The 26935-nt window shown below is 39.1% G+C and overlaps 2 protein-coding genes across 2 annotated transcripts in view; one reads left to right on the forward strand and one right to left on the reverse strand.

The window, feature by feature from the left end:
• Window positions 1-26935, forward strand: part of LOC146670440 (N-acetyltransferase 8-like) — an 850360-nt gene that overhangs the window by 19848 nt on the left and 803577 nt on the right. The gene's annotated exons all lie outside the window — the stretch shown is intronic.
• Window positions 7644-9993, reverse strand: LOC146670444 (potassium voltage-gated channel subfamily A member 10). Its single transcript, XM_085408029.1, has one exon. It carries the CDS (start codon window positions 9748-9750, stop codon window positions 8059-8061), a length of 1692 nt encoding a protein of 563 aa, XP_085264155.1. The 5' UTR covers window positions 9751-9993; the 3' UTR covers window positions 7644-8058.

Genomic DNA, 26935 nt, shown 5'->3' on the forward strand with positions numbered 1-26935 from the left:
CGAAACTACTTGTATTATAATAATGATATTATTATTATGATTAGCAATAGTAGTAGTAGTAGAGTAATAACATTGTTCTCATTTATTTTCCATTATGTCTTTAGTCCTGTGGTGGGATTCGTTTCCAAGGAAACTACTTAACTAACAATCTTAACTGTACTGTTTACTTTCCACTCACTTTTTAAAGAATATATTACAAATGTTCCAGAATTTATTTTTTGTTGTTATAGTTTAAAACCGAGCACCTCTAACATTTCACTTGGATTGCACCATTTGCTTTAATTTACTTTCATTAAAACCTTTATTCCCAAAAACTGACTGGATGCTCTTGTGACAACATATGATAACACAGTTCCCAGGATTTTGTAATCACAACTTTTCCCTTGCAGTTTTCCAAGCATAGAGCACTGTTATGCATTGCGGTGAAGTATTTCCAGGAAGTGGTTGTGATCAGACAAACTATTTTTGTTTAATTGTAAAACATGCCTATCCCTTATTTATGTGCTTACTTATCAACAGTCTTTCTGTCTGCAGCTGACTCTTATCAGTAGTCTGTTATCTGGCTGATTTACTGGAAGTCCATAGAAGGTGCAACGTTAAGGCATGTTAGTGGCAGATACACAACAGGAGACAGTAGTTTAATAATCTTTCAGTGATTAATTGCCCCATAGATTCCTTCATTTGATCTTATAATAGAAGAAAAGGTTTCAAACCACATAATATATCAATTTAATTTGTGCAAGTTTTTGAGTTTCTCTATACTGAAGCATAGTCCATTCTGTGTCCTACAACAATCACATACCTGTGCTTTACTGGTATGGTGGTCTAGGTTATAGAGCTCAGTTTCTGTTGAAAGTAATTTAGAGAGTTGTTATTTAACTTTATGGTAATTTTGCAGGCTGCTGATAACCTTACTGAATTTTCTCTTTGTATAGGCGGCTAAAGATTAACAGAATCCCAAACTGGAGCCTCTCATGCCGGTAAGCTACATCATGTTTTATGAGCCTTTAGTTCATCAGTGTGTTATTACATAATCTGAACAACAGGAAACAAATTCACACAAAAGTTATGGATACCATTGTGGTACATAGAGTCACCATGTGCATGAATGTCATGGCAATTTTGCAGGTTGTTCTTTGTCCAGGGTGGAATGATTGATACATTTATACAGTTTGTAGTACCAAAGTGAAGCCACTGGGTGTCCCTCTTAAAACATGTTCTGGAGGCTTTCACTGTCAAACAAGCATTTACATTATTTCCCTGCAGGCCATAAGCCATAGAGTAGTTTACTTTTCTTATAAGTATTTAATCTCAATACACATATGTAAGTATGTATTTTTGTATTCATACATTTCATGCTATTCCATGCTGCAGCACAAATTTAGTCACAAATAGTATGCTTGACTATACTATATTTATTTGATGCTGTTTTCACTTGTTACCTTTACAGATTAAGGTTTGTTTTTTGTTTTGTTTTCTTTAATGATAAATTTGACTATATTTTTGCATTCAAAAATATGGTAAGCCTACATAATTTGTTGTTCCACAGTATACAAAATAGTTTCACTTTTGGTATCCACATGTTTGCGTAACATTTTCAGTTCCACAGAACTGTGCCTTTATGATTGCATCATTTCCAGTAATTTTTCACAAACAGACTGCATCAGATCCCTAACCCGACTTTATGAAAAACCTTGGCTGTTGCAGATGTGCAAAGCACCTTGTGGTCTTCAAGGCAATGCATTACTGTCTGGCCCCACATGATACTTCAGGTCACCTTTTTCATTTTTCATGGGTCTTAAGCTGGACAAATGTGAGACTCACATTTCGTCCCACAAGATCTGGTCATTGACCTCCAGGGCTGACGCAGTGCAGCGGAGCAGCCACAGCGCGTTTACCTGCTGTAAATCTTTATCTGTTTGAATAATTACTCATCCTCTGTCTAGGGACTCTCCAGTCTTACAATGATAGATGAGTATTACCCAGGTAATGCAGAGCTGTGCTAACAAAACACATATAAACAGATACTAGGGCATACAGTGATTACATTAATGTCTCTAGCCAATAATACTGCTGTACAATACACCCTAGAGGCTTTTTGATTAAATGGTGTAATAGCGTATATGATGCATTGAAAGCTAGCCACCAGAAAATGAAACTGAGTTATGTAAGTTCATCATCATGTCATTTAACAACTTAAGAGGTTTCTGAAACAAAGTCCTTATACTTTTAATGCTGAATCAGAAAGGAAATACAAGCAGGAATCTGTTAATGTGTAACATAGTTTCACATTTATTGTAGATGTTAAAGAGGAAGGAAATCCAGTTCACTTAAGACATAAATCTAAGCAGTGCATCCAATTTTACTGCAAAGCTCAGTGATCTTAACAGTTGGAGACTACAGATTTTAGTAAATAAGAATAAAATAGAAACAAATAATTTATTTGTTTTTATATATGTTATTCAGTAGAGCAGTATATTTTGCATAAACCGCCATGTTCATGAAAATGGCCACTTGAGGCTAACTGTCAGCCCAAAGCTAGCACATCTACAGGATGGCATAATAATAATGGATTGGATTTATATAGCGCTTTTCAAGGCACCCAAAGTGCTTTACAATGCCACTATTCATTCACGCTCGCATTCACACACTGGTGGAGGCAAGCTACGGTTGTAGCCACAGCTGCCCTGGGGCAGACTGACAGAAGCAAGGCTGCCATATCGCGCCATCGGCCCCTCTGGCCAACACCAGTAGGCGGTAGGGTAAAGTATCTTGCCCAAGGACACAACGACCAGGACAGAGAGCCCGGGGATCGAACCGGCGACCTTCCGGTTACAGATACGCTACCCAACCCCCTGAGCCACGGTCAACTAACAACAATTTAGTTGCTATTGCTAATTTTCCTCATCCTTGAAATTGTTTTTAAAAACACATCTATTTAAATTAAAGTGGACCTAATCTGCCCATTTCTGCCTCAATATTTTTTTAATTCTTGGACTCCACTAAAGTAGTTTTTGCATAACTTAGAGGTCAAGCTAATTCTTAGTAATCTGCTTTTTATACTGTAAGATGCTTGAAACAGCTGTTTAAGCTCCTTTGCCTTTAGGACATTTTTCCTTGAAATCAGCTTTCTTTTGATTGGCTAACCCTTACAGACTGACAGTTTAAACACCAGGTGGTTGGGCTTAAGTCTAGGATTATTTTATTTTAAAAAGTGTAAACCGCATGTATGTGTAAACTTCACTCTATTCCTTTTGGAGAATGTGAAAAAATCCTTGGTATATAGAGATATCCACAACACCTCGTTGTGTTTTGCCTTGGTTTTTGTTTATAATTTATTGTAGTTATATAATGTAGTTATATTTATATTTTTGAAATGAACTAGTCAATTAATAAAAATGAATAATCAGCAGAGATCTGTGTCTACATGTTAAATCTATACAGTCTAAAGCTAGTTTTATACTTTCCGTGTCCCAGAGTCCAAGGGGGTCCACTTGGGTTCCAGTGACGTAAATTTCTTCAACGGACGGTGAATGGAAGGGTCCGTGGATAATTTACCTTACAATGCACCAACTACGCATGCACTGAGCTATCCGTGACTATGTCCGCCACTAACTATAATCCAGGCTTAAAGTCCGTTGGGGTATGTTTTGTTTCTGGGTGTCTTAAAATTCTCATTTGCAAACATGTCTGTCTCTGATATTGTCTTGTGTCACAGACTTTAGACTTACATTAGTCACATTACAACGCCCCAGCTGGTGGACTTCAAAGAAGTATTGTAGGGATGACTACTTGGTTGCGGTGTTCCTAATTGCTATTTTTTAACGTCAACATTAAACTTGCTAATGTTAACGTAAAAAATTAGTTAGCTCCAACTCACCTAAATATGGTCGCTTCATAACATGGTGTCATAAAACCCAGATGGTTTTCGCCAAATGCCAAACTTTGAGGATTCAGAAAGTACCAGAAATAACGTCACTTTTATATAAGAGAGGGTTGCTAAGTCTTGCTAAGAAGGAATTGTTTGGGTTATGTTAAATGATATCTGATCTTTACCTTATGATATTAAGTAACATTTACTATGATCCTTTCATTGTTTTAATTTTTTAATGACATTTATTGACAATCAGAAACATAAAATATCATCAGCCTTATCCAAATAAGGAGGACTGAGATATGAGGTTCTTTAATTATTACCTAGAAGTTGATTCATGCGTGATGATTACATTTTAGATGTAACATAAATGATCTCCGGCATAGGTGAACAAACAAAACAACGGTTGAAAGGACTTCCCAACAAAACCCCATCTGTGGAGCATCGTGTTATCACATAGTGCCAGGATGCCTGATCCCCTCTCCACTGTAAAGAGGTGTACGTCGACCTTTCTGTTCTTCATCCTCGAGTGCTGAGAGAGCAGATGGAGTACCTTGCAAGATTGGTTTGTCCTGTGCCAAACATCTACTGCTCATTTGTTATAAAGCGGCTCTTCTTTGGTTTTGTTTTTCTAAGGTCATCATATTAGTTCTTTAGTTAATAAAAAGGCTATAAGAGTAATGCAGAAGCCGTGTCTAAAAGTCCTCAGTCAGCAAACTCATGGCACAGAATCAATGATTCAAGTAATACCGTAGGTATTAATCAATATTAAAGCTGTGAGGATTGCATTGCCACTCATTGCAGCGCTGCCTTCACACTTTGATCAAAACTCTATAACAACAAGGTCATCAAGCATTGTTTTTACTGGGCTTGTTCCAGCATCCAAGTCACTGGAAGAAACTGGAGACTTTTTAGAGTTTTATTACAAACACAAGCTGCAGAGGTCCAAGTGACTTTGCCCTCAGGAGGGTGTGAACTACAGTACACAGGCTGCTGTCTGTGCAGCTTTGAAATTGGCTTAACGTGTCTGCTGACAAAACAGTAACCCAATCTACTGATATGAGACTCATTGTCTGAGCTTTCATGTGAGACCAGTCCATTGTTTTCTTTTAAAGCAACGAGACAGAGCTTGTCACTAACTTGGAGAGTAAAAGGATAAACAGAGTCATGCAACAGTGATATTTTTAAGGGGTGCAGTACAGTGTGCTGTGTCACAGTGACTGGACCATCTGCTTTGAATGGATTTCTTGGGGTGAATCTTTTTGTAAGGCAGGATAGATGTGATCTCTTCATTAAACACCCTATGAATTATAAATGATAGCCTCACATTAGCTTTGACCTTGCCAGAGCCACCTGTCTGTTAAATGCTAAAATGCTACCAGACCTTGTCTTTGGGCTATCACTGTACAATCAGTGATCAGTGGGGCAGAATGGTGGCCCGCTGACCTGAGTGTTAACTAGAGACACGGACAGGGCTCCAAACAGATGGTAATAAAACAGTCAGTATGTTTCAGCATGAAAACACTGCAACTACGTTTTTGATGGAGGAAAGACTTAGCACAAAAAATGCATTAGATATATAAAGTCTACACTCATAATACCTTGATATCGTTTACACATACCAACTGAAAATGTTTCCTTCCTGTGACTGTATGGGACAGTAAGACAAGTTAAATAGTCAGTGCCTAGCCTTAGAAGCCAAGATAGATAGTCTTATAAATGATTCATAAGGTCTGCATATTTAATTTGGTGCTTTTGCTTCAGAAACGATCCCAGTCAAAGGCATTGTTAGGCACACAGTATTAGAATTTCTCCATCCAGTGACGAGCTTTGCCAATAGAAAGGAAAAGCTAATCACGTTTCTATTTCACATTTTTGACTCAAAATCCCCCCATTTTTAGATTGCTCTATAATTTGATAATCCCTTTTTGATCTTCACACCTATTTCTGACAGAAATTCTATTCTTTATAGGCTTTTTTTTAGAGAACACACAATGACAAACATCTGCTCCTCCAGTCTTGATATACATCAATATTTAAAACAGCCTGACTTTTTCTGTCTCGTGATGTGACACAGTGTTAGGCATGAGTTTTTATAGAAACCTGAAGATACAGAGAGGGATGCCATCATGATATCAGCAGAGAACCAACAGCGAGTAGGCGTTAATAACAGCTAACATGAGGCGTTAATGAGTATTCATGCCTAAAGCTATACACTGAGACTTACACCTCCATTCATCACCATTATTATTAAACACAGGGGAGAAAAAGATGTTTTAAACATTTAAATTAAAACACAGGTGCATTTCATCCCAGAAAAGAAATTATCTAAGGAAACTTCACACTTTTAGAATACACATTTAATGAAAGGCACTCTTTGCTGAATAAATAAAACAGCAAATTATGACTTGAACTGTACAATGTTGACACACACAGTAAGAGTCCTTAGATATTAAGTGCTTCATGACATTGTAAAGTGCTGAGTACCCAGGTGACGTTGATGTCACCTTATTGCATTTTAATTACAGGTATTGCTCTTTCCATGGGTGAAAAATACATTTTTTTTTTCATCCGCACGTCACGTCATTATTGCATATTGTGAGGTTATTAGAAAGGTACCAACTGTTTTTCAACTATATCCATTTACACTTTAGTACAAGCTGTATTTATATGTTTCATAAACTTACATACAGTACATTTTCAAGGTCAAAATGTGGCATGCATATATAGTACCAATTCAAATAAACTGTGCACATTTATCATTTGTTCTCTTCTTTTCTCAAATCCACTTAAGGTATTGGCTTTTCCCATCACATGGAATACAATGCTCATTACTATAATGGTTAAAATACTACAATGCATTCAGCCACAGTAAATATTCAAAGGTTCATTTGCTGATAACAAGAAGTAAACCTCATTCCAGCACACTATGCCATGCAGTTAAAAATGAGAGAAAGAAGGCAAATGGAGATATGTTCAAATAAGAGTGCAAAGTCAATTTTTTTTTTGCCTTTGTCCTTTCTCCAGCTCTCTCAGATACAAACTGAAGACACATGTTCTTTCACATTTTTTTTTACACATTTTTTTCCCCTGCCAACAGTGGATGGTGCAAAATTCCAAAAGTGCTTAAGAGATATGTGGAAAAAAGCATTAAGTGCATTGGATTGATGTGTTTTTTAAAGGGTAAATTCACATTACACTTTAGAAGGTGATCCATATATCTAATGTGCATAATTTGGAGCAAAATCCCAAATAATAAAAGAAAAGTTGATTTTAAAAGCTGAAACTTTTTCATGCAACTACTGCATGTACAACATTATACTCTATTATATTAGATTTATATTCTTCAGCCATCTAAAAGATTTATGGCGGACATGCTAATGTGCCAACTGTTTGTCACACAGATATTGTTATGCTGTGTCATATGGAGAAGCGCTGCTTCTCCACAAGAATAGATTTGCTGATAAGTCACTGCGTGTGCTGATGTCCTTTTGCCTGGATACATTCATCTGCCCTTGAAAATCATGCCAAGTCCTCTCAAGATTCTGCTGATTATGATGAAGTATAGACTGACATGGGACTGTGATGTAATATGAGTACTGAATATACTTCCAGTTCTACTGCTGCTCAAAATAATTTTTGATTTGTTTTCTTCCGTCACTTAGTCTGCTAATACAGCCCAGAGGGACATTATACAACTGCCTGTCCCGTCGTTACAGTATTTACTCTAACAATAACATTTTCCAAGATTAAGTATTTGCCTCAAGTACATAATTGCTATGACATTTTTCTTCAAAGTGCACTGAATGAAAGATAATATGTTATACCTTTCAGTCATTCTCATAAAGGTAACTGACAGTAGTTGTAGTAATTGCACTTTGACACATTCACATGCAGGCAGACAACTTCTGTGAAAACTGTATCGTCAAACATACATCCATAGATTTATCCATAACCCTTTATCTAAGTCAGAGTTGCAGGGTGGCTGGAGCCTATCCTGGTTGCCACAGGACCACACGGTTCTTATTAATACTGTAATTTATCTGCACAAATGCTGCCATGTTTGTTGTATAAAATAGAGAGAAAGATAAACTGATTAGCCAGTGTATCTTATTAATGGATATGTTTGTTTTGTCCATTTGTTTTTCATGCCCTTTATATAAATAAATACTTGAGTTTCTTTATCAGTGCATGCCATTCTTTTCATTCTGCCAGGTGCTGTTACTTTTGTTTAGTGAAAGTGTGCTTCCACACTTATTTGCAGCTGACATTTTCTGGGCAGCCTCTGCTGCTGCATCCATCACCTGTTTCTCCTCCTGCTCAGTCTCACGGTGGTAAAAATAGTTGAAGTTGGACACGATGACAGGGACGGGTAGGGCAATGGTCAGGACACCAGCAATGGCACAGAGAGTGCCGACCATTTTGCCTCCCATGGTGATGGGGCACATGTCGCCGTAACCCACAGTGGTCATCGTCACCACAGCCCACCAGAAGCCATCAGGGATGCTAACAAATTGTGTCTGGGGCTCATCCACTTCTGCAAAGTAGATGGCACTTGAGAATAGGATGACTCCTATAAATAGGAAGAAGATTAGCAGGCCCAGTTCCCTCATGCTGGCTTTCAGGGTCTGCCCCAAAATCTGAAGTCCCTTTGAGTGTCGGGAGAGCTTAAAAATTCTGAAGACTCTCACTAGTCGGATGATTCTTAAGATTGCTAAAGACATGTTCTGACTAGAGTTCATATCGTCATCAGGTGTTGTAGCCAGCTCTGTTCCCAGGGTTACAAAGTAAGGAATAATAGAGACGATGTCGATGATATTCATGATGTTATTGAAGAAATCACTTTTGCTTGGGCACACTACGAAGCGGACACCGAGTTCAAAGCAAAACCAAATTATGCAAATAGTCTCCACTATGAAAAAGGGATCAGTGAAATATGCTAGCAGGTTTTTAGTGGTCTGATGAAGGTTAGCATCTTCTCGGGTGCCATTGATAAATTGGGTTACACCCGGAATAAAGTCATTGTCCTCCCTGAACTCTGGCAGAGTCTCTAGGCAGAATATGAAGATAGAGATGACAATAACAAGGACAGAAACCAGAGCAACAGATTTGGCCGCACTGGAGCTCTCTGGGTATTCAAACAGTAGCCAAAACTGTCGCTGGAGTTCATTGGTGGGCAAAAGAACTTCTGGCTCTTTGATAAACCCTTCATCTTCACGGAACTGCTCCATTGCTTCATGACCCAATTCATAGAAAACAATTTCATTTGCAAATACATCTAAAGGTACATTGGCTGGTCTGCGGATTCTCCCTCCTGACTGATAGTAGTAGAGAATCCCATCAAAAGATGGACGGTTTCTGTCAAAAAAGTACTCGTTTCTCATTGGGTCAAAATAGCTTATCCTCTTCATAGGGTCTCCAAGCAGTGTCTCTGGAAACTTATTCAGGGTGCTGAGCTGGGTCTCAAACATCAGTCCTGAAATATTGATGACAACTTTCTCATCTTTTTCTTCCATGTAGTGCTTTTCAAACAAATCTTCACTCTCGTAATAATCCCTCGGCATCTTACTGAAGACACTGTTGGTGGGAGACTCACTGTTGATCAGGAGCTTTAGATTAGAGATCAAACTGCCACTGCTGGAGTTGGCTTTGGTGGTCAGTGTAAGAGGAGTGGAAGGTGAGAGCCCCTCTGCACCAGACTGATGGCTGCGTCGTCTTCTGTGTGGTGACTGTTGAGGAGAAGTCAAACGCTGGGTTAAAAGGTTCTGATCAGCGGCCTCTGATGTAGGTGAGGTTGGGTACCCAGAATCACTTGGGTCTCCCAGGTTGATGCCAACATCATCCATGTTCTCAAAATTAACTAGTGGCACCTCCATTGCCTGTCTTGTCACTAGCCACAGCTCTGTCTATCAACGTTTTTTTGTAGACAGAGGAGACACCACAGCCAGTGCCACACGGAAGATCCTGGCAGGGGCTCCCTCCTCCTGGTTATCATTCAGGCAGCTGTACACTACTTTTTGGGTTCAGACCTCTGTGTAATCTGTGAAATAGGGGTGGGAAAAAGGAATGTTGTGAAATTGGACAAATGCTGCAATACACCTCTGTCAGCTCCTGTTTAGATAAGCAGAGTGCCAGCCATCTGATACTTTGCTTGTGCAGTTATCCCCCCCCCCCAAAAAAAATTCTCTCCAATAGCCTGAATGAAAACACAAACTCGGCAAATTCGGCCCTAAAAATGCTTACATGGAGTATGGATGGTATTATTGCTGATATGTATGGCAAAGCTGTTTCATTATAGAAAAACATCTGAACTTTCATTTATGACTGAAAACAGAGATTCATCAAAACCAAAGCACATTTATTTTGTCTCAGTATCTAAATGTTTGTCTGTAAGTACTTAACTAGTGACTTGTTTAATCCATCCAGACGCTGTTCAGCCTCAGGATAGTCTATCAGCATCACATTTACCTTATCTCTAAGAGGCTGTTTATCATTCCGTTTGTCTGGTTCGGACAGGTAACCAAATCCTGACACACGCTCGAAGGCTGCAACCTCTGTGTCCACTAGACACCAAGGGCCCTGACAGACTTGGGACTCAGTTTCCACTTGCAATGTAGCAGATAATGTAACAGTCTGTTCTTATGTAAGAATATTATATAGAGGTTATGCAAACAACTGAAATGGTATATTGATATATGTTTGGAAAGGAGTTACTGAGCCCAATAAAAAAAATGGACAAAAAAGTGCATTTTGGACAGAGTTCTTGGATCTCAGACATTTGAATCAATTATTATAATGATTTTTTTTGCTGCAGAAACCTTAAAATTGAGTTAACTCAGCATTATCTCACACCAAGATGATACTGAAAGACACAACAAATGATATTACCTTAACAAGGTCTGAACATCAAAGCGCTCCCAAATCACGTCCAAATTTTCAATTAAAAAGTTAAAAGTTTAAATCCAGCTGTGTGCAGATGCCTGTACCACTCACCCATGTCCCCGCTCTGCAGAAGTTATTGTGTCCTCTCTAATCCTGCCTGGCAGCTCCGCTCTGCTCCCCTTCACTCCCTTCACTCTCCCTTATCCAGACTCACAATCAAGAGTGTCTCAAGCTCTATTAAAGCTCCCACTGGGTAATTTAACACCGAATACGAAACCAGAGATGCCAGAGGTACCCACACATACTCACAAACGTACACAGTCGCACACACGCAAACACAGACAAACTAAAACACACGTAAAGCGAACTCACTGTACTTTAAATGTGGGGGTCACCTGGCTTTGTTCTCCCTCCTCCCTCCTCCACCACTGGAGATAGGTAAGCTCTGTGATAGGAGATTTACTCCGCAGGAGCCAATCGCTGTTTGATGAGGCAAAGGGAGTGTGGGACCCCCTCTTTTCCGCCTTTCCTGCAGAGTAAGCACCCACATACAGGATCATCCAACCCACCCTCACCTTGGGATTTAACCATATTTTTTCCCTGTTACAATACTTGCCATTACCCTCATTACCCTAAGCAGAAGAACACATCATCCTAGGGGCTTCACCTCCCTTTTATTTACACATGTACACAGATGTGAACTGTTACTTCACCTGCCATTGACAAAACTGTCACAACTGTTTTCTAAATCTTAACAGAAATCTGCTTTTTACAATGGCTCTGCAAACATGTGATGCAAATCTATAACGTGCTAATTCTAGTGTGTGAAAAATATGAATTACAACACATATTTTAGTGAATTCTATTGATAAATGGTTGAACTTTTCACAGGGGTTTAGTATATTCTGATTGTGCTCTCCCCTTGAGGTGTGAAGACTTAAATACCTCTGCACCTTCTGCAACTGAGATTTTGTCAGATTAATAAAGCAGCTAAAGTCCAATTCAAATTGAAATACTTTAATTACAGAGATGCTATACTAGTTAGTATAGTTTAATTGAACATAACCTTGCACTTTCTCAGAATGTCATCCTATTTGGCAGCACAGTTTGATTAATATGTTACTGGATATAAAACCAGTTGATGGAAACCAGAAATCCTTCCTTCATCTCACTTTTGCTCTGCTGCAGCCAGGAATCGGCTGTCTCCTGAGCCCCTGTAATACTGAGCAGGACTACTTCACATGGCTTCAAGGTCACAGAAAACTATTAAGACTTTACAGTCTGTGCTTTCCCATTGATCATCAACACTCACCTCTTGACATGTCATTATGTGTTCTCACATGAACATCATGCTCATGTACATTCATAAATATTAACTTAGGGGAAATTCATGCACATAGAGCATGGCCACACAGAGACTTGCATGTGCAAACATCACCCAGCTAGGTCAACATTCTCAATATGTAGGGATCTTTTTCTTGTGTGATCCTGTTATATCCTGGACATGTTATTGAGAGTGCAGTCAGTCGAAGCATGACCTGTCACTTAAACACTTCATAATAGAATTTGTGGCAGGCAAAGAAGGACAGGAAGATGGACAGCGAGGGGTGTTCATATACTACATGAGTCAGGCTGAGAGGGTAAATAATCGATGTATTCCTCTGCAAAACGATTTGTCACTGAAATGAGGAAAGGGGCGGTAAATGCCTGAGATATGAGCTCCAGGATGACGTGGACTGCAGCTGCTGCAGTGTTACTTGTCTCACGAGTACCGACAAGGTACCAGAGGGATAACGTCCCTCCCTCTGCCCTTTCATGCAGCCCTCAATCCATCATCCATAGCTCCTCCCTCCCAATATTCAGCCCTCTCCCCGATGACACTGTCACCTTACTGATAAACACAGTGTGTTGACAAAGCATTTTCTCCAACGTGAAGGCTTGTGTGAACCATACTGACGCTGCATGGGTACAAATCACCTCCTGCACACCTTTATGGAGCCTGACTTTGAGCCATGGACACCTGCTAGAAATAGTAACAACAGCTTATGAAAGCTTAAAATTTGCAATATTTGAAAGAAGTATCAAGTTTCTTTAGTAACCGTAGCAATGTCACACCCCGAAAACACTGACATAGGTAAAAATCCAGCATTTACTTTTTGATCTAATGAAGAGTAGTATTTACTTTAACTAGCACTAGGAAATACATTATTAGAATGCTTGATTCATCTCTCTTTTGCTCTGCAAAAAGTATACTTTTGCAGAGCAAATATGTATGTGACTACAGTGACTACATGCCAAAAAGATAGTTATACTTCCATAGAGATTAAGAGGCCGTGTAGTTGATTAATATAGTTGATTAACTGATTATCAGCAAATGTGAGCCCCTCTATAAAAGCAGACAATTTGGCAGTTTGCTGTCTAGAGCATTCAGCTGTGTGTTAACACATTGCAAAGAAGAAAAGACATTAACAGTGATCTTAGCAACTGTTGCTGCACATCAGTTTGTGAAGCAGTTTAAGGCCATTTTCAAGCATTTGCAGTCCATTATTTTACAGTGAGAAAGTTTATTCACGTGCGTAAAATATTCAAGACACTTTCCAAAATCTTCCTCGGAAATTTGGTCAGACTGTGGAATGCTGAAAGAAGCTGCACAAAACCCTAGTGCTTCATCTCATACTTTATTGGCCTCAGTTAAATGTTTGTTAAGTGTGATTTGGTATCTATCAGCATCAGCTGGGCAACTCCTCCGTATGCCAAAGTATTCTAGAGTCGATGTGAGACCATCTGTCCGACAGCTAAAGTTTGGCCCAATCTGGGTCATGCAACATGACAATGATCCCAAGTCTACAACAGAATGCCTGAATAAGGAGAGTCAAGGTATTGTAGTTGTCCAGGTAAAGTCCAGATCTCAACCTGATGGAAATGTTGTGATGGGACCTTAAGAAAGCTGTGAATAAACAAATGCCCATAAACATTACTGAATTAAATTAATATTATATAGAAGCTGCTGTTGAATCATGGGCTGTTTTGTTTCTAACAGACCGCAAAGAATCCTGGGAAAACACATTTTTTCCCCACATGACTATTTGTGAAATCTCACAGGTAAATTTACCTTCTGACTAATAGAATTTTGTGTCCAAACTATATTATAATTTATTGGGTAGTTTAAATACACTCAACAAAAATATAAACGCAACACCTTTGTTACTGCTCCCATTCCCCATGGGATGGACGTAGAGACCTAAAATTCATTCCAGATACACAATATAACCATCCCTCCCAAACAGTGGTCACAAATCAGTCCAAATGTGTGGTAGTGGGCACATCTGCTTTATTGAGATAATCCATCCCACCTCACAGGTGTGCCACATCAGGATGCTGATCTGACATCATGAGTAGTGCACAGGTGTACCTCAGACTGCCCACAACAAAAGGCCACCCTGGAATGTGCAGTTTTGTCTCACAGCAAAATGCCACAGATGCCACAAGCAATGAGGGAGCGTGCAATTGGCATGCTGACAGCAGGAATGTCAACCAGATCTGTCGCCCGTGCATTGAATGTTCATTTCTCAACCATAAGCCGTCTCCACAGGCGTTTCAGAGAATATGGCAGCACATCTAACCGGCCTCACAACCGCAGACCTCGTGTAACCACACCAGCCCAGGACCTCCACATCCAGCAGGTTCACCTCCAAGATCGTCTGAGACCAGCCACCCAGACAGCTGCTGGAACAATTGGTTTGCACAACCAAACAATTTCTGCACAAACTGTCAGAAACCGTCTCAGGGACGCTCAACTGCATGCCCGTCGTCCTCATCGGGGTCTTGACCTGACTCCAGCTCGTCGCCGTAACAGACTTGTGTGGGCAAATGCTCACATCCGATGGCGTCTGGCACGTTGGAGAGGTGTGCGCTTCACGGATGAATCATGGTTCACATTGTTCAGGGCAGATGGCAGCTGAGAATGTCCCAGTTCTTGCATGGCCAGCATACTCACCGGACATGTCACCCATTGAGCATGTTCGGGATGTGCTTGACCGGCGTATACGACAGCGTGTACCAGTTCCCACGAATATCCAACAACCTCGCACAGCCATTGAAGTGGAGTGGACCAACATTCCACAGGCCACAATTGACAATCTGATAGACTCCATGCGACGATGTGTTGCACTGCATGAGGCAAATGGTGGTCACACCAGATACTGACCGGTTCTGGGTCCCCAGACCCCCAATAGCGCAAAAAACTGCACATTCCAGGGTGGCCTTTTGTTGTGGGCAGTCTGAGGTACACCTGTGCACTACTCATGATGTCAGATCAGCATCCTGATGTGGCACACCTGTGAGGTGGGATGGATTATCTCAATATAGCAGATGTGCCCACTACCACACATTTGGACTGATTTGTGACCACTGTTTGGGAGGGATGGTTATATTGTGTATCTAGAATGAATTTTAGGTCTCTACGTCCATCCCATGGGGAATGGGAGCAGTAACAAAGGTGTTGCGTTTATATTTTTGTTGAGTGTATATTATAAGTGTAATTTCTCAACTCTTTTGTTCAACAGGGACAGCAGATATTTAAAAGGCAAAATGCCAGAAAGGAAGTATAGCTGAACACTGACAGACTGCATGGTCAGTGTCTTAAATCCTCCATCCACCAGGATGCCCCAAGGGTTTAAAATAATAATGCATGAACTTATAAAGCTGTCAAATAAACATTATGTTCTGGCAGGTTCAATGTTTTTGAAATGTATACTTGCTTTAACTTGAAACCACTGACTCCCCCCCCAAATGCTCAACAGCAAACATCTTTACAGCGTTATACATAAAATAGTTTTCATCTCTACAGCAAATTCCCCTACTTATGACAGCTTGCTAGCAAAACTTTATAGCATTTGCTGATAACATTAATTGCTCTAACACCCATAACCTGCCACCAGAAGAATCTCTCAGTCTTTCTCTTTTGGCAGTTGCTCCACTATCTTCAACGACTACTCCTCAACTGCTTGCTGTTTGGAAATGTTTCTCCTTGCCTGCAGCAGCCTTAAAACAACACCACAAGGGGAGTAACAAACAAAGTAAAGTTGTGGGGGCAGAAGCTAAACAACGAGCTGAAAATTAATTAATGCTGAGCAGGACCACAGATTCAGTTGACAATCTGCTGTTCTATGGTGAACGAAATGTGCTTTTCACTGTAATTTGAAACACTGTAAATAAAAAAATTATTGATTTTAGCTTATTTAACTACTTTTTTCTAGTGAATGTTCTCAGTTGCATTCAACAGCTACACTATTTACTCACTGCTGAGAGACTAAATACACCGTTTGAAATGACAATGAACATAAGCTGGGAACTACTCATCTTGTGCACATGATCTAGGTAATACTATCTCAGAAGCCCATATGCTCAGAATGCATTGGCTTGCCCATTAAGGGTGACAGGATTTCAATGTGCATGTCAGGTAGCACGGATTAGACATTCCAGCCTCGTAATCTTATAGTGAGGTAACGACATCTGGTCTAGTAATCCTATATATTGCAGTAGAGGTGTCTTCATTGCAGAGTACTATATATAAAACCCTTACACAAGTCAAAGTATAATGTTAGGGAAGCTAAAGTGACATGCTCATCCAGGAGGATTTAAGATGCAGATCAAATGACTGCTGTATCCCCCTATGTTGTATCTTTGTTTAACCATGGAAAAAAAGATTAAAAATCTAATTTTCCAAGATTCATTTTCTTGTGAATATAGGAAAGGATTATTAATCATCTACAAATAGCATAGATTTCAAAACACTGACAATTTGTGAAGTACTGGCCGCCCACACACATTCAGATCAACAGAGGGCCATTTGATGCAAAGACTCCAAAAAGATCAAAATTTAATTAATCACAGGCTCTGTAGGTAAGATTGAAACTGTTGCTGTCAAACTGCAATCAGAGAGCCTGCACAAATTCGACCTGCATGGGAGGCACACCAGCAACAAGAAAGCTTGGCAGTCAGCAAAATCCCTCAACACAAGGCCTTTTTGCCAACAAACACATTTGCAAATTCTAACATAGCTACTCTAGAAAGATGAATGAAGACAAGAATTTCTGGCCACAATAAAATTAGATATGTTTGGTGCAGACCAAGGATACCAGCTGTAAAGCCTTAAACTGGAAATATTGTCATTTGGGGTTTCTTCACAGCCTCAAGAATCAGGTAGCTTCAAGTTTTCGAAGTGTTGCAGATGAAGCAATGTACCTTGCAGTATGGGGCACCAAGTCAGTAAAAGACTGATAAAGAAGATCTTGTAAATAAAACAAGAACAGATTCATGCTGGGGTTATAATAGGCCAAAGGTCCTCAGTTTTTCCAATAGAAGAATGATAAATCTCTGTTGTTTTTTATTGAATGAAATGATTAAATAAGCCACTTTCTTTGTGATGCTTTCTTTGTGATGTCATCTACTACATATTCCCTTGTCTGTATGCACTTTAGTAATTGGTTGTCAGATGACTGTTTAACCTATTTTTTCACATAACTGTACATACAGGTCTTGAACTGAGGTTTTAGGTGACGAACATGCTAGTAATTAAGTCTTTATTCCACTGTACACACTTCCCTTCAGTAGACTAAGGATGTGGTCTGGATTGGATGATAGAGAGACTCCAGTGTTCATTCTGTGGACTGAGGACTCCACTAAGGAGATTATGTAATATAGAAGATCAGCCTGGAGAATCACCCTCACAGATAAACTGTGATGACTAAATACTACAGACTTAATTGAAATGTCTGGATTGTTTCCAGCCAGCCTCACTAATCAAACGACAAGTGCTAATCTTAACTGACTCTTTGGACCCATCATAGCAGGAGGAGGTTAACACTGACAACAAACCAGTCATGGTGCAGCCACGACTATTAACACCACAATCCTCTGTGGTGGCTTAAACTCACTGGTTAAAATATAATTTTCCTTTACCAACGCATCTTTCCTCTATTCCTTTTTTTGTTGTTGTTTTCAAGTACAAAAACCATCTTTTTTAATTTTTTGTATAACTAATGCATACTATCATTTCAAAACAAACAAGAAATTCCTTCAAAGCAACATAACACACTGTGGGAAGAATTGTTCTGAAATCATACAGCAATGATGAATGCCACACACCACCCACTGTTTTGATATCAGCATTGCTCACTGTTGGACAGGGAGGTTCCATAGCTGCAGGCGCTGTTTGCTCATCCAAAGCCTCCTGAGTTACACCAAGCCTCCTCCTCATGTTCCCATATGGCCTGTTGATGTGTGCAAAACATTAGAATGATGAGATTGATGAGTGAGATTCACGAGAGAGAATCCTAGCTGAGATTTTTTAGCATTTAAATATTTTTGTGATACAAAAACAAGTATTTTTATATTCACTAGTGAAATATTTCACAATCAAGACTCTCATCTGTGTAACTGTAATACTGTTCAGTATTATTCTTAGTAATAAAAAACTTCACTGCTAAACTGTAAAAATGCAAGCTAGCAAATATTGTTGCTAGGAAAGTTTTCAAATGTATTTTATTTGACGCAAAAATAAAGATTTGCTATTGGCAACAAGCAAAAACGTGTCAGTCCAAATATGTCGCCCTATAGTTGCCCTAATACATTTTTCTAAGCTATAAAACAAGAATTACTAAGTTACCCAGGAAACTAAGCTACAAAATAATCTTAGAATTATGTTTTTTGTGCTACTTCATTCCAAAAATAGTACAAAGTCTTCTTATATTAATAACTGTGTAATAGTAACGCACTTTTTCAGTGAAATGTAAAGCCTCTATTTAATTTACCTCTTCATCCAGCCGTGAAAGAAGCTTGTCTGCACTCCGTCACGCACAGAGTTTGATTAAATATCTGACCGGGCATTTGCAGAGTCTTAAGGAGCAGTTGTAAATCTCTCCAAAGCGTGAGGTTTCGACAGAAGGGAGGGCAGTTAGAGTTAAATATACAAGACAGATGTTTTGAACAACAACAAAATTCGAGTCATTTAGTCTTGTGCAGCATGCAAAAATAAACACAGTAAACGTTATCTCATGTTGATAACGTTCATTAAGCTTTTTGCACAGGAAATGCACAGTGTGTAGGGAGATATCAGTGAATGTAACACTGTAGTAATCAGCAATAGCAACAAAATTACTGCACACGGGGACAGTAGATGTCACTGTAAAACTTCTTTGTGAGTTCTTAGTGGAAGCTTCTTCTTTTCAGTCGTTTGTCTTGTCCATCTGTCCTCCCGTCGTCAGTATAACAAGCCTGAAAGGAAAGCACACCTGTGTTTATGCAGCACTGGGATCGTTTTTCTCATTGCTAGTAAAGTCCTGAACCTGTCTGTCTGCCTGCCAGGTGCTCTTGTGTGGCTCACTATCAAATTTCACACCCGTGCGTAGGATTCACTGGTCACATGCCAGTGTTTTTTCTCTGCGCGCTCACCTTTTTGCCCTCACTTTGGTCCATTTAATGGTTTTTTTGAAAGTCAGTTGGGGTTGATAGACTTAAGGGAGAAAAAGAAAATAAAACAAATGAAACTGAAATTTTATTTATTTATTTTTTGTTTTATTTTCATGTCTATCTGTGTGGGTTGAGCCACTACACAGACACAGGTTCATTTCGTATCATTTAATCTTGATTTTATATGACTAAAAATTGCTTTTAACTCTTAGCTGTGCTAACCTTTTTGCTCTAGTAATAGTAATTTTGTTTTATTAGTCATTTGCCCAGCCTAGGAACCCCATAGTGTAGTGGGTTACACATTTGCCTAATGAGCACCCTGGTTCAGTTCCACATGGTGACACAAAAGCCCTTGTGATTTGCGTCAGGAAGGGTATCCTGTGCAAAAAATCTGCCAAATCAAATACACAATGCTGCTTACTGTGCTTACAAAAGCATCTCTCTCTCTTTCTCATTTTGGATCAGGTCTGTGTTAACACAACTTTACAATGTTTCCAGGAGAGGACATCCTTGCAAATTTCCCCCAAGGTCAAGCTGTGTAATGCTCAGAGACACTGCAATAAAAACCCAAGTGCTTCATCACAGACTTTACAGGCCTCAATTATCATGTTCAGGGCTAAAGTTCATGACAGTACACTTAGAAAAGGACTGAACATGTATGGGTTGTTTGGACGTATTGCCAGCAAGACTGGAATGTACAACACCTCTTGCCAGCTGTCAAGCATGGTGATGGAGGAGTGATGATTTTGCAGCCACATGATAGAACAGAGCATGACTTTCTCTGTATTAAGTCAAATGTGAGGCAATTTGTCTGACAGCTAAAGCCAAAACTGGGTCATGCAACTGAACAATGATCTCAAGCACAGCTGCAAATTAACAAGAGAATGGCTGAAAGAGAAAAGTATCAAAGTGTTGCAATAACCCAGTCAAAGTCCAGGCCTCAATCCAACGGAAATTCTGTTTGGCACACCACTGGGACAAAGTTACAATGATTTCATGGCCTGAGATATCATGCATTCATATTCAATATTCTAATAACTTGGGTTCAGTGATGGGGAGCAGTGAACTAGTAATTTAACTATATTTTGTCATAGCTTAGTAATTCAGATAATTGACACCAATGACTGAATTTCTTTCATTTTTTTATTTTTATATAGTTAAATGCAGAAAAAACATTTTTGTTGGAAAGGGGATGTTTTTTAATGTTAACCTGGTAAAAATAAGACACAATATCTAATAATATTATCAAAACTGAAGCTTAATAAAATAATTTCACCTAGTCTCAGATACTGCGTTTGGACACTTTAAAACAGCTTAACTTAATAATACAGACAAAACTGTACCATACGACTTTTTGCTTAGCGATTTATTCTTCTAGAATGTTTTTTTTTTAATAAATCCACTCTGATCATGCTCTGTTTTTCATCACATTTCAGTGTAAACATTGCAATGCAGTAAACTGTTCTATCCCTAATAAACGTGATTAACATTCAGCACCTGTCTTCCACATAATGCAGGTTCTTGTCTCTGAAGCCAACATAGGCCTTATCACCACAGTACAGCTCTAAAACTCACACAATATGCACGGTGCAATCCTCTGCTTCTAATACACTCTCCTGGAATACCACTTCTGTTTGGCTTATAAAATATTTCTGTACCAAACTCTTGTCTTTAATCCTCGTGAGGTCTCTGGTTGCTTTGTTCAGCCTCCGTGTATTCGTATGTGTAGGAATTAGATACCTCAGCGTGTGTGACAGAGGTGCTGAAAAGCCCTGCTTGCGGCCATGTTGGTGGGGACAGATGGACAGGTATTCAACTCTAAACACTGGGTATCTTCTTATCCAGTGGAAAGCTGTTGGCCATTGTTGCCATGGTGTGGCTGCATGGGCTGCTGCTTCAGGAGAATAGAGAAGCTAGCCTATAAATCTTTCAGCCTGCAGAAGTCAAAGCGGTGGTTTTCACACACCACTGTGGTTCTAATAATGAAAAACTAGCTAATGGCAGTTTATTGAGAAGTGCTGTGTTTACACTTCTATACTTTCCTTTATAAATGACTGAAAAACATCCCAGTTTAACCTCTACGTATCAATGGTATTGAAGTACCATCCATCATAAAACACAATTTCACCCTACTATTATGACTTTGCATTCCTCAGTGGTACTTGATCACTCTCTTTGATCAAACATGAATAATGAATGAAGGCAACCTTCTTGCACCTGACATGAATGCTCCACCCTGGAACTCAGCTCCAATTTCTCAAATGATAATAAGCCATTTAGGGTCAGAAGGCATAGAAAATACTTCTCTGCCTTATAGTTCACTGCATTAATTGCTTATTTTTCAGCAATCAGCAATCAAATCAGTTGATTGCTGATTGCTTCGGGGTTTTAACATATTTAGTCACTCTTACCTTTTACTACTAATTATTCTGCTGCCTCAAGTGGCAAATAGCTGGTACTGGCTTAAGGGATAATCCAGTTGTTTTGAGTATTTTCAAGTGTCGAACTGGACACCTTGGCAATATTTGACAGTCTATTGGTTATGTGCTCTGAAAGCATTATGCCTAGAAATCAGCAATGAGGTGAATTCATTTTTTATCCAGATTATCTGCACTATTAGATTTGGCACTATATCTGTGGCCTAATTGCACTGGAAGAGTGTACACATATAGCAACATACAATACAATGGGTTGAAAGATAGTGAAGAAGTTGGTTTATACATAGATAACACTGTGTGTTTACCACAGATAGTTATGTAACTGTTGTACCTTTAAACTTCATTTTCCCTACATTTTGTTTACAATAAGTGTAAATGTAGGCTGCCTTCTTCATTTGTAAGATAAAATGAACTTGATGATTAACATCTTTTACAAGCAGTGTAAAGCAGTAAAGGTTGTTATTAATCTGAGTTATCTTTTATAGAAAACCTATGAGTATTTTTAACTGCCACTGCTGTTGAAACCCCTCACATTTCATTAAACTCCATAAAAACAAGTAGTGTTGTCGGAGTGTTTCTGGGCAAAGAAGCACCAGCAGTGCCATCTGTACAATGAAGATGATGCTTTGTTTCAGGCCCCTTCATCAAGTGATCATTGCATACATAATGAATAAGCTCAGTGGATGCAGTGGGACACACTGAACCACACATGGAGCTGCCTTCATTCTGCTGCTCAGCTCGTTTTCTGTTTGCAACTCTAAATTAGATTGCCTATTAAGCACATTTGAATGCCCCCTTTTCATCAAGATTTAATTTCCTTCAAATGATTCCTCTCTGTTTGATTCCATGTGATAGAAATCGTATGTGCCGAGATAAGACAACCAACATTTTCTATAAGGGAAAGGTTTGCATTTGCAAACCCAATAGCAGGAAAATGCATTTTTGTTGAAAAATAGAAAGTGCACAAGCTGTGAGAATGTGAAGGGAAGACAGTGAGAAAAAGCTGGTAGGTTTAACCTCCTAAGACCCAAACTCTTTCATGGCATGCATTTTTTATTTCTCTTTGCTATTTGGTTGATTGGGACCTGATGAATGTAAAAACAAAGAATTACCAGATTTTTTTTTTCCACATATGAGGACATTCGTTTTAAACTTTGATAGAAGTGATTTTGATAGTGTAATGTCCTCGTAAGTGGATATCAGGCCCTGTAGAGCAAAATTTAGCATATTGGTCTAGACAACCTAAAATGTGATGTCCACATATGTGGGCGACAGGGCCTAGGCGTTTAAAACAAAAAGTATACCGTTCCTGCTTTGTGCACAATCTCAGAGTTGGATGTGGGATGTAAAAGGGGGAAGAGGCCTAGGGACTGAGATGTTGATAAAATATTAACTCACACAGGATATTTAAAGCCTCTGACATTCTTTCATTGCTCAACATGTTAGAAATGGCCTCCACAAGATGTGTACACAGCCAGCAGCAGGGATGGACTTTTCCCCTTAGGTTAAGTAATCAAGAAAGATCAGCGATTGATCAGAGTGGACTGGACTGATTAACAAGGGGTGACAGCAAGTTTAATGAACCTACAGTTTAAATGAAAACTGCTAATTTAGATCATTGATATCTGCCATTTTAATCACAATTAAGCAATGCTGAGCATACTGTGTTCACTTATTGCATTCAGTGAGTTTTATTTCTCAACTTCGATTGACATTCACTGAATTGCAGTGACTGCATAAATGTTTTATGGACACATTGTGTGGTGCATTTATAGCATTTATTGGTGCTCCATTCTTGATCATGGCTCACTCCAATGGCAACTGTAGTTCAGATACATCACACATATTTGTACATGAATTACTTTTTGTTTTTGCCATTTACAGAGAAATAATTTTGGTAACTAAATGGAAAATATATATGTAAAAAAAAATATTAATCTAAACTCAGACTTGGTGAAAGTGATTGGACAGGGATTTGTGCCAGTCTGTTTTATACTGTTAAATATTAAGTAATTGCATGGATAGCTTTAAAAACAAACAAACAAGTAATTAAATTTTTTGAGAAACAAATCTATCACTAGATGTCACCCATTAGTCAGCGAGCTCCTGTTTTAAAGCCTTTGACATTAAACCCCAATGTGATGAGCAATGGGCAACTCCAAGAAACTGCAGGATCCCCATTCGGTAATCAGTTATAGTAGACCCTAAAACACAATCTTCTTTATTTTCACTATCAATTTGAACATTATTTGAAAAATAAACATTATTATGGAATAATCATTCGATTATGTCTTAAGATAGACTTTAAACTAGCAAATAACACAATAAACTCAGCAAAACTTCACTTTTCAGACTTTGAAGCTACACCCATCCTGTCTGTATAGTTCATGGGGGGTAACAACATTCCTAGCTCTGCCCAAAAGTTAGAAATATCCAAAAGAAAAACTGGAGTTTTAAATTTAACTACATGGAAGAAAGCGATTAACCATCTTCTCTTGAAAAGTGACTGATGGATTCCATTTAAAAAAAATTATTAGAGTTGCACAAACTCTTGATGATTTTTTTTTTAAATTTAGATTATGTAACTGAAAAATATATAGATATAGTTAGTGAAAAAGCACACATTAAAGAGCCATTAGTTACAGTTTATAAGCTGTGACATATTTCTGGCACATTTACGCCTCTGTCTCTTACATTGTGCCTCTGCTCTTTCAATGATAACTTTGGCCTCTTCAGACCGTCTTCGGACAATCTAACAGTGTTGGGAAGGTTACTTTTAAAATGTATTCCATTACAGAATACAGAATACATGCCCCAAAATGTATTCTGTAACGTATTCCGTTACGTTACTCAATGACAGTAACGTATTCTGAATACTTTGGATTACTTAATATATTATCATGCTTTTTACAACAACGTGAATGTACTATTGCTGTGTGATTTATTACTATTACTGAAGGTCCGCGACTCCGAACTGTAGTAAAGGGACCTCTGGCTAATACGGCGGGGTCCCTGTCGGCTCGTAGCCGAAAAATAGCTTTACTTTGTTGTGTGGGTCAACTTTTCTTACGAGAGACAGAGAGAGGCGTTGAAAGACTGCTCCAACGGAACTTATTGTTTTCGGAGGAAAACACGAACACGGTGTACAGTCGAGTCGAGCTTACTTACAACTGGGCTCGTCAGGCACTCTTCTCGGCTGCAGTGGTTATTATTATATTTACATGCTTCCAGCTCCCGTTTTTCCTCGATGACAACTCGTACCTTTCCACTCCCCTTTTTCTCCCTCCTCGCGCTCACAGACAGATAACGTGTATGGCAGTCCATTCTCCCTGCAACATGGACTACACTGCCCATGATGCTACATTCTTTAGAGCTATGCTTGTAGCATTCTGCCTGTTAGCTTAGCACAACAACAACAACAACGAAAAGGCGCTCTCTCACCCAGGAAACACACAGTCGCAGAGAGAGAGAGCGTCGCCCTGTAACCATGGCAACCGTAACAACAGAACGTAGCTGTCAAACAAACCCAAACAGTCCTGACCCACGACAAAATGAAACAGGAAAGTACCGCAGTGTAATCCATTTATTTCAACAAAGTAACTGTATTCTAAATACCACCTTTTTAAACGGTAACTGTAACGGAATACAGTTACTCATATTTTATATTTTAAATACGTAACAGCGGTACATGTATTCCGTTACTCCCCAACACTGCAATCTAACATTAAGATATAAACAGCTCAGAGCTCCTAAACATCAACTTCCTTTAGCTGTCACTGCCTCAAACGATAGACTGCAAAACCAACTTGTACAAAGATTAAACATACAGTAGTCTACTGTGTTTAACTGTTCTGGTGTATCTCAAGTTTGTGGGTTGTTGTGCATGCCCCCAGCACAATACACAACAAACTGAAATTTATCAAGGCCATTAATCACTGGTTTCTATGTGACCTACACCCCCGTTCTTCATTATGTAAAATCTTTTTTTTTTAATTGAACACAGGTTTGTTGAGTTTGTTTAAATCAGTTGACTTCAGAGTATCTGGCCATCAGTAGGATGTTTTTAACCCAGCCCATCTGTTATCCCAGATAAGTGGAGTGTGCGGTCTAGTGTATGAATGTATTGATTCTCCATTGACTATGAAGGAGAACGGTTAGACGGTCCTACTCCATCTAAACTCCCAGGGCTACATTATGTATCTCATTACACTGTTAACCTTTGCTGTATTTTTCACAGTAAAATACCACAAAATGCCCAGTAACTTACCTGAAAACATTTCTACAGTTAATTACTGTAATTTGCTTTGCATTATGGGTATATTAAGGTTATTTACATTTACTTACTGTATTTTTTAAAATTGCGGTAGTAGTTATACCTACCGTTAACACATTAGCAGTAGTGCTACTGTATTATGTGATTTGAATGGTTCATCATACTGTTTGTGTATTTTTACTCTTTCAGTGGTTGGTTGCAATAGTGCATTACATTTTAACTCTTTCACTGCCAACCATTTCCAGATTTTCCTCCAACCTATGCCATTTGTCAGTATGATACCAGTGAAAGTATTATGGTTTTGACTTTTTAGGGGACTTGCCTGTGTGTAAGGTTCAAGAATTCTGATCATCTAATCTGCTGCATGCAGTTGTATGCACATGCACAGCTGCTGCAAATGTGTGCTTGCCACTGCGTTGCCAAAGGCGAACTTCAGTCAGTGGAGAATATTGTAATAATTTGGCGGAGGCTTCTCAGTCGAGCAGTAACTGAATTGCTCATTTACTGAACGTGCAACATGTACAGAACTCTTCTGGGAACTAGTCAACCCAACTTAGTGAAACACACACTGAATGCATGCTGGCCCCGCCCACCCACCTACCTCTACCAACCACCACTCCATATCCTGACTGACATGACCTGTGATCCAGTGATTGACAGGAGAGGAAAGACAGTCCAACTTTGTTAACTCTTCATTACGATATGCTCGAGAGGACAAAAGATTTTGCACCTCGTTATTGTTGGACCTCTGTGTGGAAACTGCAAACAGGACGTCATAAGGTAATGCAAAGGACTCTCCTACCTAACATACTCGTTTATTAATTCTTAAGAGCATATATATTTTTTGTGTGTGGGGGGGAGGGGGGGGGCTTAAAATCGGTGTTAGCTTGGTCGAAATAGCACATTAGCTGAATTATTCTGGAAAAAATAGGTTGTGTGTGTTTTTTTCTTTTCTTATTTAAATATATATTTAGATATATATTTTCCACGGGGAGG

The sequence above is a fragment of the Rhamphochromis longiceps genome, linkage group LG5 (genome assembly GCF_057381845.1).
Source record: "Rhamphochromis longiceps isolate RC_006_pf linkage group LG5, R_longiceps_female_GT1.1, whole genome shotgun sequence".
NCBI classification, from domain to species: domain Eukaryota; kingdom Metazoa; phylum Chordata; class Actinopteri; order Cichliformes; family Cichlidae; genus Rhamphochromis; species Rhamphochromis longiceps.

Excerpts from the sequence above, each read along its gene's own strand:
- LOC146670444 (XM_085408029.1), bottom strand. The coding sequence starts at position 9,750 with ATGGAGGTGCCACTAGTTAATTTTGAGAACATGGATGATGTTGGCATC.